The 14348-nt window shown below is 34.4% G+C and overlaps 3 protein-coding genes across 4 annotated transcripts in view; 2 read left to right on the top strand and 1 right to left on the bottom strand.

Annotated features, from left to right (window-relative positions):
• The window catches only part of LOC116847737 (short-chain dehydrogenase/reductase family 16C member 6-like), a 3832-nt gene extending 592 nt beyond the window's left edge, over positions 1-3240 (top strand). Inside the window, exons 2-8 of the mRNA XM_032823050.1 lie at positions 1305-1454; positions 1561-1715; positions 1827-2004; positions 2087-2216; positions 2338-2458; positions 2576-2701; positions 3014-3240. Of these exons, the coding sequence (XP_032678941.1) occupies positions 1329-1454; positions 1561-1715; positions 1827-2004; positions 2087-2216; positions 2338-2458; positions 2576-2701; positions 3014-3083 (906 nt within the window). The 5' untranslated portion in view covers positions 1305-1328 and the 3' untranslated portion in view covers positions 3084-3240. The remainder of the gene's footprint in view (positions 1-1304; positions 1455-1560; positions 1716-1826; positions 2005-2086; positions 2217-2337; positions 2459-2575; positions 2702-3013) is intronic.
• A 137-nt stretch (positions 3241-3377) lies between these two features.
• On the bottom strand, positions 3378-6838 carry LOC116847735 (ketohexokinase-like). Its single transcript, XM_032823048.1, has 5 exons — positions 6625-6838; positions 6448-6548; positions 4408-4738; positions 4087-4349; positions 3378-3987 (listed from the first exon to the last, which is right to left on the bottom strand). Exons 2-5 carry the CDS (start codon positions 6546-6548, stop codon positions 3633-3635), a joined length of 1050 nt encoding a protein of 349 aa, XP_032678939.1. The 5' UTR covers positions 6625-6838; the 3' UTR covers positions 3378-3632.
• Positions 6839-9700: 2862 nt separating this feature from the next.
• Positions 9701-14348, top strand: part of LOC116847731 (symplekin) — a 6627-nt gene continuing 1979 nt past the window's right edge. Inside the window, exons 1-11 of one of the 2 annotated variants that reach the window (XM_032823040.1) lie at positions 9701-10054; positions 10975-11171; positions 11246-11479; positions 11562-11848; positions 11944-12173; positions 12254-12439; positions 12538-12980; positions 13066-13338; positions 13438-13621; positions 13738-13979; positions 14078-14256. In XM_032823040.1, coding sequence (XP_032678931.1) covers positions 10001-10054; positions 10975-11171; positions 11246-11479; positions 11562-11848; positions 11944-12173; positions 12254-12439; positions 12538-12980; positions 13066-13338; positions 13438-13621; positions 13738-13979; positions 14078-14256 — 2509 coding nt within the window. In that variant the 5' untranslated portion in view covers positions 9701-10000. Of the gene's footprint in view, positions 10055-10112; positions 10501-10974; positions 11172-11245; positions 11480-11561; positions 11849-11943; positions 12174-12253; positions 12440-12537; positions 12981-13065; positions 13339-13437; positions 13622-13737; positions 13980-14077; positions 14257-14348 lie in introns of those variants that run through there. The other variant, XM_032823041.1, reaches the window with a different exon arrangement.

Genomic DNA, 14348 nt, shown 5'->3' on the forward strand with positions numbered 1-14348 from the left:
TGTGTGTGTGTGTATTAAATACATATATAATTTATTTCCCGTTTTTCTCTTAACTTTCTTTAGGATAACGAGTAATAAAGTGAAATTATAACTTGTTTCAATCAACAAAATTAAATTAAAGCATTTTATATATGCGATATACAGTGTGTCCCATAAGTTCGGCAACGGCAAGAAAACTCGGCGGGGGAGCATTTTAGAGAAAAATGTTTCCAATAAAAGTTGTAAGGCTTAAAAAGTCGCATTTAATATAGATAATAATTTAATTTAGACAGTAGCTATTTGACCTAAGATGACGTCGCCAAGATCAGGACAAGATCAACTTTGCTTTTTTAAATAGAAATACATATTTTTTATTACGGGATTTTATTCTACGTAAAAAAGCAAACAACTTTTGCTTGAAAAAATTTTTTATACGACCTCTATTTTCTAAGATATTTACGTAAATATCTACAAAATTATTGGTTTCAATAATTTTTTACTTGAATTCTATTAACTTTACCGAAAAATATTAAGAGATAAAAATTGCTTATTTTGTTTTCAAAGAGCTCTGAGAATTTTTTCAGAATTTTGTGTTAACTTTTTAGTACTTCAAGAAAATGCAAGAAAATGCAGTACTAAAAAATTAATATAAAATTCTGAAAAAATTCTCAGAGCTCTATGAGAACAAAATAAATAATTTTTATCTCTTAATATTTTTCGGTAAAGTTGATAGAATTCAAGTAAAAAATTATTGAAACCAATAATTTTGTAGATATTTACGTAAATATCTTAGAAAATAGAGGTCGTATAAAAAATTTTTTCAAACAAAAGTTGTTTGCTTTTTCACGTAGAATAAAATGCCGTAATAAAAAATATGTATTTCTATCTAAAAAAAGCAAAGTTGACCTTGTCCTGACCTTGGCGACGTCATCTTAAGTCAAATAACTACTGTTATTAAATGCGACTTTTTAAGCCTTACAACTTTTATTTGAAACATTTTTCTCTAAAATGCTCCTCCGCCGAGTTTTCTTGCCGTTGCCGAACTTATGGGACACACTGTATATGCCCAATTATATGTGTTGTTTATGTAGACAGACCCTGCTTCACGAGTGTTTTGACACTAGTTAAACTAGTGTCTGAGATAATTTTTGTAAATTTTAAACGGACGATATATTCACGAAGATAAAATGTATCCATGTGTATTCGGGAAGATTGAAGTTTGTATATATTTCACTTTATACGAAGTGTCTAATTATAATCAACGGAAACAAATAACCTTTTGGAAACAAAATTAAATCATAATTTTTTATTCATTAATTTTTCAGATAATAATTCAAGTATACACAGACATGCATTTTTTGATAGATCTAATATTCTTCCTTTTCAAAATCCTTTATCGAATATGTGAGAATGCGTGCAACAAACTTTGCAGTTTCTTCGTCTCAGAGAAACATGTGCACGATGAGATTGTTTTGGTACGTACTAAACGTCTAACATGCATAAAAGTATAAAGTAAAAAATATGTTATCAAATGTCAAATCGTGAAATTTGAACCTCGCGTTGTTCTTTCTTTCACGCTAGATTACAGGTGCGGGTCATGGTATAGGAAGAGAGTTGGCATTTCAATATGCACGTCTGGGTGCAACAGTGGTGTGTTTAGACATAAATCAGCAAATGAACGAAAATAGCTCTAACGAAATTGCAAAAACTATAGGAAGACCAGTATACGCGTATCAGTACGTTAATATTAAGTTTTTTGTTTTTTATATATGCAACTATCAAAATTTCTAATTTGTGTATGATTAATATCATAATCTGCGATTAAGGTTTCACATTGTGTTCTATAGGTGTGACGTAACCGACAATGCACGAGTTCGCGAGGTAGCCGAAAAAATAAAGAAAGAAGTCGGTGACATAACTATTTTAATCAATAACGCTGGCATAATGCCCTGTTATAATTTTTTGAATCTAACACCCGATCAAATCACAAGTCAGTTCAACGTTAATGTGCTATCACACTTCTGGGCAAGTGGAAATCTTCATTTTGTATTTGTATGTTAATTTCATTATATTTCGCTATCGAGTAATGTGCATCAATTTATTTTAGACAATACAAGCATTTTTACCCGGCATGATCGAAAGGAACTACGGTCATATTGTTGCTATATCCTCGATAGCCGGACTCGCAGGAGTGCCTCATTTGACCGCTTATTCCGCTACGAAATTTGCTGTCAAAGGTAAATTCGATTTCGTGTAATTTAGATGCTTTGACTCGTTATTTAATCAGGATGAAATAATTATAGGTTAATTAAAAAAAAAATAACGTTGCTTTCTGAAGTTCTCACATATATCTTTCAGGTTTTATGGAATCGCTTGAGGAAGAATTACGAATATCTAGTAACGGAAAATCTTTGATTAAATTCACTACAATTTATCCTTCCATAGTAAATACCGGACTCTGCAAAAAGCCAAAAATAAAGTGAGTTAAATTAATATATCGAGTAAATGTACCATGCATTACCAAACGAAAATATAAAAAGATCTCGATTCTAAACGCGATATATACAGTAAATATTCACATTTCTTTTATCTTCAGATATCCTTTATTTATGGGACTAATTTCTCCAAAAGATGCGGCCGCTATAATAATTAGCGCACAACGGCAAAAAATAAACGAAAGATCCATACCTTCATATTGGAAACCACTTGTCGATACGTTCAAGTAAGTATTCTATGACATATTATCATAGAAAATTGATAAATCTGTTTTTATTGCCAAATAAATATTTAGTAAGTCACATTTTATGCATAGTAGCTTAAAGTCAACAATGCTGTCAAATATAATATTTCAAATATATAAATCAAAATATATCAAAATCATTTTGTTATAATATAGTTATACATTTTAAAAAACTTACTATATACGATACAAGTATAAGATAAACCAGAACGCGAGCTATATTTCACATAAATTATCTTGAATAATGAATTGAAAAAATAGGCAGAGACTACTTTACTATAATTTTTATTTTAGAATTTTTCCCAAACGCATATGTGAAGATTTAAGGGATTTCTTAGATTTTGGCCTTGAACCAGAATACTAAGAAATATTTAGTCAAGATTTGGAAGAGATTCGTGGAAAGGGAAATCTTGTCGTACAATTATTTATATTTCCTTTTGTAGTTTTCTTAACAACATTAATAGCGTTAGAGATGGACCAATAAATGTAATTTCATTTACTTTGAAAGTATAATCTGAAGTAAGATGATGACATTCGACGTTTCTATTGGGAGAGATCAACCATATACATGTAAAAATTCAACAAAATTGGAAATCTCTTACAGGGAAGATGAAAAAAGAACGGAGTTTTGAGGTACTAAAAAAATAACAATTAAAACTTCATTTTTTTATAATAAATTTATTTAAAACATTTTCTTCCGATGTTGCACACATTATCGTTGTAGATAAAATATAAATGAGTGAAAACATCAATGAATACAACAGTATTGAATTTAATGTGACACTACATGTAAGTTTTTTTATAAAAGTATAACATTATTTTATACATATATACATACATACATGCATATGTATGAGGAAATCCATGTTACTATATAAAATAAAACATATAGCGTGCATAAAAATAATTTCGATTAATCTACTGACGAATCCTGCAAGAAATTAAGATAAATTTGATCAAGCCCGTCAAAACCTCGTAATCCTACTTTTGCGCCAGCGATACGACATGCAAATGTAATAGCCTTTTGCAGAACCGTTTCGTCAATAAATTCCATTCGGGCGTATTCCAAATTTTTTACATTGCAGCATTTATTTGCAAACTCTGCTTTACTTCTGTTTAAGTAGTACAGTACAGCTGCGTTAAATGTATCACCTGCGCCCAAAGTGTCCATTACTTTTCGCGGAGGAAAAGCTGGAGATTGCACTACGTTACCACTTGCGATACATGCTATTGCACCCTTCTCTGCCCAGGTGCAAATAATAGCCGCTCTAAAAAAAAAAACATTTAACAGAATGTAAACTTTCAGCGTAACAAAATATTGTCTGTTGACGTTCTATGTGTTAAAAGTAATGAATTTTATTTTTTACCTCGATTTAACGTTCGGGCCGATATTGTTTAACATCTCGCTCATACTTTCAACACCTTGATTCTTGGCGAAATCTTTCGATACGAATACTACATCAGCATGCGGCAACAGATCCAATAATTCCGGGCTGGGACGTTCTAATTCTACACTAATCATAATTGGCGAATCACGATTTTTGATATCTCGATCGTGCGTGTCGTTTAATAAGTCATTATAATTTTTTACGCGTCTTATCATAGCTAACACTTGGTCCAAATTCCTCCCCTAAAAGTGGGAAATAATTGCTTCGTTGCGAAATTATTTTCCAAGTTGCAAAAAGTACCTCAAAATGTATCCAACTATATTCCTCTAAATCAAGAGCCTCGAAATCCTTGAACGTTAATTCCGGAAAGTTGGATGCTCTGTGGTATATAATTGTACGACTTCCGGTACTTAAGCTCAATATAACAGTCGAAATAGGACAGCTAAAGTTTAGCGGCATTATAGGACAGTGGCGATAATTAATTTTATATTTATGCAGATCATTTTGCAGAAAAGACCCATGTTCATCCGCGCACGTGCAAGCTAAAAGTTCGCACGGCTGTCCTAGCAACGACAGCACGGTGCAAGAATTGGATGAATTGCCTCCTCTTTGCCATCGGTAGTCCGAAGATCTAAAATTTGTTTCAATATAGCTCGCGAAGGCTCTTCGCGTTAGGAAAGGAGAAATTTTACGTCGCGTACAAATATATGTGTATTTCACACGTCTTTATGTGTCTCACATAAAAGATTGGCCGCGCTAGTTACTATCGAGTCGAAAGAAACAGTTACATGCTTACGTAATTTCTAATCATTGTCGCGTCGCTTGATTTAAAGGTCAATATTAAAGTTTACTGATCTCCTGACTCAACTAATGATAAAGTTAAATTAAATAAAGCTGTAAAACGTGGGAGAGATTCTTTAGATAACGAGCTCGAAAAGTTTTTTATGCTACCAATTTTTTATCAATATGGGTTATTATCAATATGGTTATTTATCAGTATAAGTCCTGTTTACGTATCTATTACGTTATAAACTACATTGCATGAAGTCTCGTTCTTACTAAATGGCCAGAGATTACGAATTTCAGGCCACATATCAGTGATGTCGACAATAGTACGTCATAGGCGTAAAGTGGAAATCTATTGCTACATAACAACAATTATAAAATCACATATTATATATTATTTATATACGGGATGTACTATTTTAATCGCTCCACGCGATTATCTCCAAAATTACTTACTATTTGAAAAATATATTTCAGATGAAATTTACTCTATTTTAAGGAGAACTACTTACGATGAACACAATATTTTCTCTATCCGCACAGGATCTTTAGTCTTTTTTTCTATTTTATGATCGTAAGTCTAAGAAGCTCGATTATCATATTTTTTTATAAACGTTTTATTTGAAAAAAGAAAACTCGCCTCCCCTTCTTTGCGCCTTTCGTATCGCTCGGTCGGTTCACTCATTTCGCTTTCCAAAGCCGCACGCGAATCTAGTTTCGACAAATCCTATTTTGGCGAATTGGTCATACGTGTAAACTATGTCTAAATCAAATGGTGAGAGATCCTATATTTCACGAATACCACTGGTATCTCCAGTTTTAGATTCAAAGTTATCAAGGTTAAAAAAATAAAGGTTTCCGCTCAGGTAGAATAACATCACAATGATATCAACATAGTATCGAAATATATAACAATTAAAACACGCATTTTTAATCACGATTTCATCATTTTCTCGTAATTTTAATAGCATTAAAATTTTATTCGGGTCAGGTATTCAGGTATTCAATCGGAAGTTATGTATATTCCGAAACACGCGCACACAGTCAAAAGAACAAAATTAATATGACTACAATAACAAACATGAATATAAAATAGAATGTTTATGTATTTGTTATATCCTTGAATGTTTTGATGTTGACAAATATAAAATAAAAGATACATTCGGTTTTATATTCGTCACAGGTTCTTAATGACTGAGGCTGTGTTTCGATATTCATTACCAGTACTGAAAATTTATAGTTTATATTACATTAACTGCAAACTTTCAATACTGGCGGTGAATATCAGAATGCAATCTGAATATAATTTTCGATTCTTTTTCGAATATTCCACTTTAACGATTATAATTTGAGGCATGCAACATTAGTGAAAAATCGACCGCAAATTAATTCAAGCATGTCATTTGACATACATAATACATAAAGCAATGCATATCAAAGAGTTGCTCAATACATATTGAGATAGCCCGAACTCGCGTAGCTGACTCATTATAATTGAGCGCAAAAACAGATAGCAAAAGACAACACATACGATAGCTTACTAAGCGTACTAACCTTTCAGTGGAATCTTCCAAAGGGAATTGTTCGCACGTTTGGACGATATCGAGACAGATGACTCCCACACATAGAATTTTCTTTGGTATATTAGATTCCATCTGCGAAAACACACATTAACGATTTTTTCATTGAAAGTTGACAACCAATTAACATAATCCAAATGTAAAAACTTACCTTTTATTTAATCGGTGTGGCTGCGATGTCGGATATATCAAAAATTTCAATGCACGGCTTCGTGACATATATTTGAGTCATAGACTTTATATAGTATCTAAAGCGGGAAGTACAGAATAGAATATTTCCATCTAGCAAGCAATTCAGCACGTAAACAAGCATCGTGTGTCGCTGGCTTAACCCAGTTCGCAGTGCAGCCAGTGCAGCTAGTGCAGCTGAAAAGAACAGACCACTGCTTGTGTTGTTATCACAGACTTCTATATAGGGTGCCCACACTGGTAGAATACCCGTTAAGGATAGGTAGGGGGTGAAATTTGGAACTGAAAGTTCTTCTTCTATTTTTGGATCCAACAATTAGTTGGGAGCGTTCCGATTGACCACGGTACTATTGGACATAACCAATCGATGAAAAGAATTATCTAGTGAATTACTAGGTCGAACCAATCATTACAAATTATGTCTAATCGTACCGTGGTCAATCGAAACTCACTCCAATTAGTTAATGAGATATTAATTAATTAAGTCTGCCAATCCCTTAGTGTCTCGTGTGAGCACTCAAGGCTGTAAAATGCTGTAGACTCCTCAGGGGCCCTGCTTGTCCGTTTTTCTTGTCTTTTTTGTATCACAAAGGAATAAATATGCATGAGTGAGTGAGTAAATGTGTGGATGGGTGTCTGAACAAGGCTAGGAGGATGGCAAATTTTCAATGTGTAGGAGTGATGTGTATGGGTGTTTTTGTGTGCGATTATGAATGTATGGATAATTTGAATCTTTTTAGTGCGAATGGGCGGAGTGATTGCACTTTATGTGCCGGAGAAGGAGGGCATGTGTAGTATGTTTTCTTCGAGTGCGTGGGTGCCTTGAATGTTTTCTACATGTCGGTGGTTGAGTATCATGAATGATTTTAGTATATGTATATAAAAAGGGGAGAAAAACGAACAAGCAGGGCCCTTAAGGAGCCCATGGCGTCTTACGTCTCTGAGCGCTCACTCAAGGCGTTAAGGGATTGACAGACTTAATTAATTATTAACTAATTGTCGTTAACTAATTGTCAGATCCAAAAATGGAAGAGGAACTTTCAATTCCAAATTGCACCCTCTACCTACCCCTAACGGGTGTTCTACCAGTTATAGGACACCGCATCACTGATGCGTTTTCACATTCATGCACTTTTGGCATACTCGGCGCGCTAATGAACTTTTGGTGTACGTGATTGACAGCGCACACGTCTGCAATCTTTTCATGTGGAGTAATGGACAACGCTCCGTGTTCCATACGTCTTTCGCTTGTGTCTTGTGAGCCTCCTGCGAAAATAGGTTTGTTCGCGTCTCATACCCCAACGTGCTCTTACTCGCTCCAATGCACTCTGATTGGTCACGTCACCACGCGGACCAATCAGAGTGCGTTGAAGTGAGTAGGAGCACATTAGGGCATGCGATGTGAGCAAATCTATTAAGTATTAGAATGCCGAAAACAACGGCGTGCAGTCGTCAGGACCACTGAAATATATACTATCTGTGCTGGGATTCTGTAACTCGTTATTGGAGTTAACGACAGTTTCGTTATCGTTGCGCAGCTTTTCTATGGTATACAAAAGCTGCACAACGATAACGAAAATAGAGTATTTCTAGGTTCTCTGTTCGTCAACCAATAAACGTATCCGAAAAGCTTGTCATATGACATGTGAAATAACACTCTTATTCTGTAACTCGTTATTGGAGTTAACGACAGTTTCGTTATCGTTGCGCAGCTTTTCTATGGTATACAAAAGCTGCACAACGATAACGAAAATAGAGTATTTCTAGGTTCTCTGTTCGTCAACCAATAAACGTATCCGAAAAGCTTGTCATATGACATGTGAAATAACACTCTTATTCTGTAACTCGTTATTGGAGTTAACGACAGTTTCGTTATCGTTGCGCAGCTTTTCTATGGTATACAAAAGCTGCACAACGATAACGAAAATAGAGTATTTCTAGGTTCTCTGTTCGTCAACCAATAAACGTATCCGAAAAGCTTGTCATATGACATGTGAAATAACACTCTTATTCTGTAACTCGTTATTGGAGTTAACGACAGTTTCGTTATCGTTGCGCAGCTTTTCTATGGTATACAAAAGCTGCACAACGATAACGAAAATAGAGTATTTCTAGGTTCTCTGTTCGTCAACCAATAAACGTATCCGAAAAGCTTGTCATATGACATGTGAAATAACACTCTTATTCTGTAACTCGTTATTGGAGTTAACGACAGTTTCGTTATCGTTGCACAGCTTTTTTATACCGTGGAAAAACTGCGCAACGACACCTACAACGACACGATCCGGCAACTATCGGAACCACGATAACGGAATAGCAGCCATGGAACGCGCGCTACCTCTTGCGGGATGAGAGAGAGCATGCTTGTAGGTCTCGAACAGCGCTTTGTCTTTGTCTAGTACAGTCTGAACCAAAAGCTAAGTCGGCTGATTTCTAAACATAAGCTGAATCTCCGAATTAGGAACCATCTTTGCTTTGTTTTTTTTAAATAATAAGTCGATAAGTAAACACTAATTAATGAGAAAAAATATATATATTTTTTTAAATCTTAAACTTTCATTCATAAGCTTAAGTCATTGCCATTCAGTGTGGTCATTGCTTTTCATATTATCTCTAATTTTTAACTTGGATTGTATCACATTCTCCCCACTATACTATAAACCAGACAAGGATAAGAGAAGAAACAAGGAACATCTCTCTCATCCCGCACGCCTCAAGAGGTAGCGCGTGTTCCAGGTAATATATATTTCAGTGGACCCAATTGACCACGGTACGATTGGACACAGATTATAATGATTGGTTCGACCTGGTAATTCACTAGATAATTCTTTGCATCGGTTGTTGTGTCCATTCGTACCGTGGTCAATCGGGACGCTCCCTGCACAATCCAGGCAACAGGCAATAGAAACAGAGAATGGGAATTCGGATTGGTTAATTATTTCTATTCCCTGTTCCTATTGGTTAATGCCTATTTCTATTGCTTGTTACTTGGTATTGTGCACAGGGCTTTACAGCGCGTGAGCGCCTAAAGCGAACATAGCCCAAGAGAGAGACCAAGATGGAGACGAGATCCAATTTTTAGAACTTGAAATACGATATTAGTTACTGATAATTCTAAATTTACGTTATTTGTATCGGATAGAACGCGTTATACATTTGAACGAAAGTATTTTTCGTTTGTTGTAGCAAATTTTTTTCTATCAAAAAGGGCAAATTTATGCGACACCTAACTCAAGTTCGTTAAGCCAACGAATTTGGCTCAAGTCAACGTGTAATTTCATTTTAACATTTGCAACACGTAATTTGTCACTTTGTCAACGTTTATTTATGTAAATACGATGGATCCACGTTTACATAGAAGATCCGAATCGGAAAAGGGAGCGAATGACTTGGTTAGTTACATTAACCTCGAAAGTCTGTTTCATGACATTGTAATAAGCTGTCCATATAAACATTATGCAAACTTTCTAAAATCATGTGTGAATATTTGCCTTTATATTTCTGCCTCTTGTAAAGACTGCAAGTAGCAAAAACTTACAAAGTTTATATCTAAGAAACATGTGTTGATATTTAAATAAATTCCAATTCTATTAAAAACAAATTGATAATATTGAGAATATATAATATTTTACAAAGGAAAAAAATATTTTGATGCCTGGACAATAACATAACAATATTATACAATATTTATTTATTTTAGAACTGTAATGGTTTTATCTTGAAATAGCTGTTTGCTATATTAAAATTGATGTTCTAAGACAATAGAGATAATTGACACAACATTGAGACAAAAAACAATTCTTATTTAAATATATTATTTTTAAAGGATAACGAATAGGTAAGTGAGAGTCAGTGCTGATGTGCGAGCGTTTTTTTATCTTTAAATGAAAATTATAAAGGTTTCAGTCTTAACAATTTGGATCCTCTTCAGTACAAAATTAATTTTATAGTATAAATCTGATGCCAATGATATTGACTAAACGGAAATTATCTTGTCGTTTGTCAACAGACGTTTAATTAGAGAGACTTTCTGTAATGAATGTCCATGATTTTGTTTATTGTCAGCTTGGTAACAATTTCCGCTTAGTCGAACATCATTGGCATCGGATTTATACTATAAAATTAATTTTGTACTGAAGAGGGTCCAAATTGTTAGGACTGAAACGTTTACAATTTTCATTTAAAAATAAAAAGATGCTCGCATATCAGCACTGACTCTCACTTGCCTATTTGTTATCCTTTAATGTTGTAATGTAGAGAGTTATCAATTTCTATATTATTATATTGTTCTTAACGTTTTATCCTTTTGCAGATTGTTGAATGGTTGAATGAAGTTTCTATGAGCTCTACTGAAGATGTTAAAGTAGCAAACTTATGTAAAACACAGGAAGTTTTGTTGAACAAGGAACCACATTTGTTACAACTTTATTTGGGCAATGTTTTAGAATTTGCAGCGGACAGAAGTGCAGAAGTCAGAAAAGCTATTATAGGATTTGTTGAGGAAGCTGGGTTATTATCAATGTCTTATTTTACTTACTGAGGATCTTATATATGTAGAAAATATAATATTGTATTATTTTCAGAATAAAGCATCCGGAGGTAATCCCTCGTACAGTGCAAATACTTCTTAGATTGTCAACAGACGAAGCACCGGCTGTAGCTAAACGAGTTCTTAGAGCCAGTAGTAGAATTCTTAGAGCTGCTCTCAAATGGATCTCTAGTGCTGCTATTGTCACATCAGAAATGGAATTAGCATGGAGTCAATTAAGCGCTCTTAAAGTACAGATTATAAATATGATTGACAGCGATAATGATGGGTAAGTATATTTGTTAATAAAAAAGATATTAAAAAGTAATTGTTTTGAGTTTAATTTTACTTAAACTTTTTTTTTGTTATAGAATTAGAACGCAAGCTGTAAAGTTTCTCGAGGGTGTAGTCTTAATACAAACATATCCTGACCCTGATTGTCCCAAGAAACCCGATGACTTTTCCCTTGAAGATATACCATTGACATTAAAAATAGCTCGCAGGCGAAAGTTGGAAGAGGAAGCAAAAAATGTAATGGATTTACTGATTAAGTTTCACGGGTCACCGCATGTTAGCAGCGTCAATTTAATGACATGTATGGGATCTTTGGCATTAATTGCCAAAACAAGACCACAGTTCATGTCAAATGTAATTCAAGGTATTGTATATATTTATTTGTGTACAGATGTATTATGTAGTAAATCTATTAACATTTTTCTGTATACGATGTATAATTGTCGATGTAATGTACAGCATTACAGAGGCTGCAGCATGATCTACCACCAACCCTGTCTGATTCTCAAGTGACCAGCGTACAAAAACAATTAAAACTTACACTTCTTGGATTGATGAAACATCCCGCTAGTATAGAGTATGCTTCAACCATAGCTAAGCAATTGGCTCAGCTTGGAGCAAAAGAGCAGGAAATTATTAAGGCTTATCCTAAACCGGAAGATGTTCGTCGAATGAAAAAACGCCAACAGGTATATAAGATTCTCGTTGAGGAAATATTTTTTTTATTCTGTGTACAATTCTTAAGAAGTCCAAATTTTTTTATGTGAAGGAAGCAGCAGCTGCTAGTGCCGCGAAGCGAGCAAAACTTGATATGGCCCTGATACCTGATGAAACAGAACCCGTACCAAGTCCCGTTCCTGCACCTAAATTGCCAGAGTTAATTGAACTTTCAGAAAATTTTATCGCTGAAAGACTTAGTGTAGAAATTGCAACAGACTTAGTGATGGATAGCATGGTACGTATCATAAATTATTTTTACGTTACAGAGCTTACATTCATGTCAAGTTGAAATTATTAATCGTTATTATTCCGTCGAATAATTATATTCAATAGGCATGGGTTCCCGATACCATGACGACAATTTTTCTAAGAGAATATCAACCTACTGCAACTACCGATATTAATATACAACGTCAAACAATCGGTAAACTTCTAGCAGCACAAATAAAACAGACTAAAGCGAAAAAGAAGAAAGATGCCAAAGAGGAAGATGCTGTAATGGAAGATTTAATCAAGAATCCTACTATTACCGTAGCCGAGGCAAAACGTGAGCGTAAACGCGAAAAAGATCGTGAGAAGGAGAAAGAAGCGAAAGCGTCGTTAGAGGCGCACGAGAAATCTCTCGCGAAAGCTAGAAATCGTTTGAAGGCGTTGAAATTGGCTGAGGTAACTAAACCGCTTGCGAAGGAAGTTAAGGAACGAATGTTACTGATGGCAGTTAATAGGATATTACTTTCGGAAAAGACTGCTGTTCTTGGTGGTGTTGCTGCTGTGAGGTACAAGAGACAAATATAATAAGCATGTAAATTTTCACACATAGTGGATATCTTCCATAATTAATTCCTTTGTGCTGCATTACAGATCCAAAATTTTGACTACATTGGCAGCAACTTTTAATCCTTATATTAAGGAAGCTGTATTACGTTATATTACGGATGACATGAGAAATCGATTAGATTTAGCTCTAGGTTGGTTATATGAAGAGTATGCCTTGCTTCAGGGTTTCCAAAGGCGGACTACGTTATGCACGAAACCGCAAGAAGCTCCACATCAAGCATATAACTTTTTATTGTGCACTTTAGTTTCGGCTATTGATTTAATTCAGGGTAAAGATCGTGATTCCTTATTATACAGGTAATATCATATGCTTGCATTTTGTATATAAGATAGAATATAGATAACTATGCTGTACCGATTGATATATATATATTTTTTTTCTTTTTTTTTTAAAAGATTGTACTTGGAAGCACCACTGATAACGGAAGATGCCGTAGAGGCTTTAAAAATGGTGTCATCCGAAGAAGCTAGAGGTCTTGCACCGTTACAACTGTTGAAAGAAATGGTAGTACGTAGACCAACAAAACAATTGGTATTTTTAAACGTTTTGCTGTGCCATACTGGACATGAAAACAATACGGTAAGACTGCACGATCTTGCGAAGCACTCAAGATACTATGTACATTTTATCATAAAAAAAAAGTATACCAGTTTTATGAAATAATAATAATGTTATATATGTTTATCTCCGAATAGATACGAGAGTCTGCGATACAATTAGTCTGTCAATTGTACAGCAGGGCAGAATTAAGCAAACTGATCGAGGAGTATGCAGTTCTATATCTAGGTTTTTTACGTCTTCATAATCCGCCCGAAATTGTTTTTGGGCAAGATAGAGGTAGACCGCAAATTGAAAATTTATGGAGCGAATCAACTACACGCGCTTGTCTAGGATTGTATCTTGCTCTTCTCAGTGAACATCAAGATCTTATTCACGAGTAAGTGAATGAAAACACTTAAGATTTTTTGTTACTAGATGCACGTAGAATTTCTTAAAAAGGCTATATTCGCACAATTCTGTGTTTAATGATAACAGATTAGCACGAGTGTACACATCAATGGGAGCAGATGTGAAACGTATCGTACTAAGACTGGTGGAAGGACCAGTGAGATCTTTAGGCATGGGAAGCCCACAACTACTGGCACTTGTTGAGAATTGTCCAAAAGGTTCTGAGACTTTAGTTACGAGGATTATACATATTCTTACAGAGAAATGTACGTTCTTTTCATTCCATATATATATATATATATATATATATATATATATATATATATATATATATATATATATATATATATATTTTCTC

This window comes from Odontomachus brunneus, unplaced genomic scaffold, assembly GCF_010583005.1.
Source record: "Odontomachus brunneus isolate Ranch 3 - 2012 unplaced genomic scaffold, Obru_v1 Obru_scaffold_082, whole genome shotgun sequence".
NCBI classification, from domain to species: Eukaryota; Metazoa; Arthropoda; class Insecta; order Hymenoptera; family Formicidae; genus Odontomachus; species Odontomachus brunneus.

Bases quoted from the DNA above. Each gene is read 5' to 3' on its own strand.
- LOC116847735 (XM_032823048.1), bottom strand. From the start codon at position 6,548: ATGGAATCTAATATACCAAAGAAAATTCTATGTGTGGGAGTCATCTGT. The intron at 4,739-6,447 runs GTTAGTACGCTT...AACAAATTTTAG, and splicing joins TTGGAAGATTCCACTGAAAG to ATCTTCGGACTACCGATGGC. The intron at 3,988-4,086 runs GTAAAAAATAAA...TTTTTTTTTTAG, and splicing joins GGCCCGAACGTTAAATCGAG to AGCGGCTATTATTTGCACCT.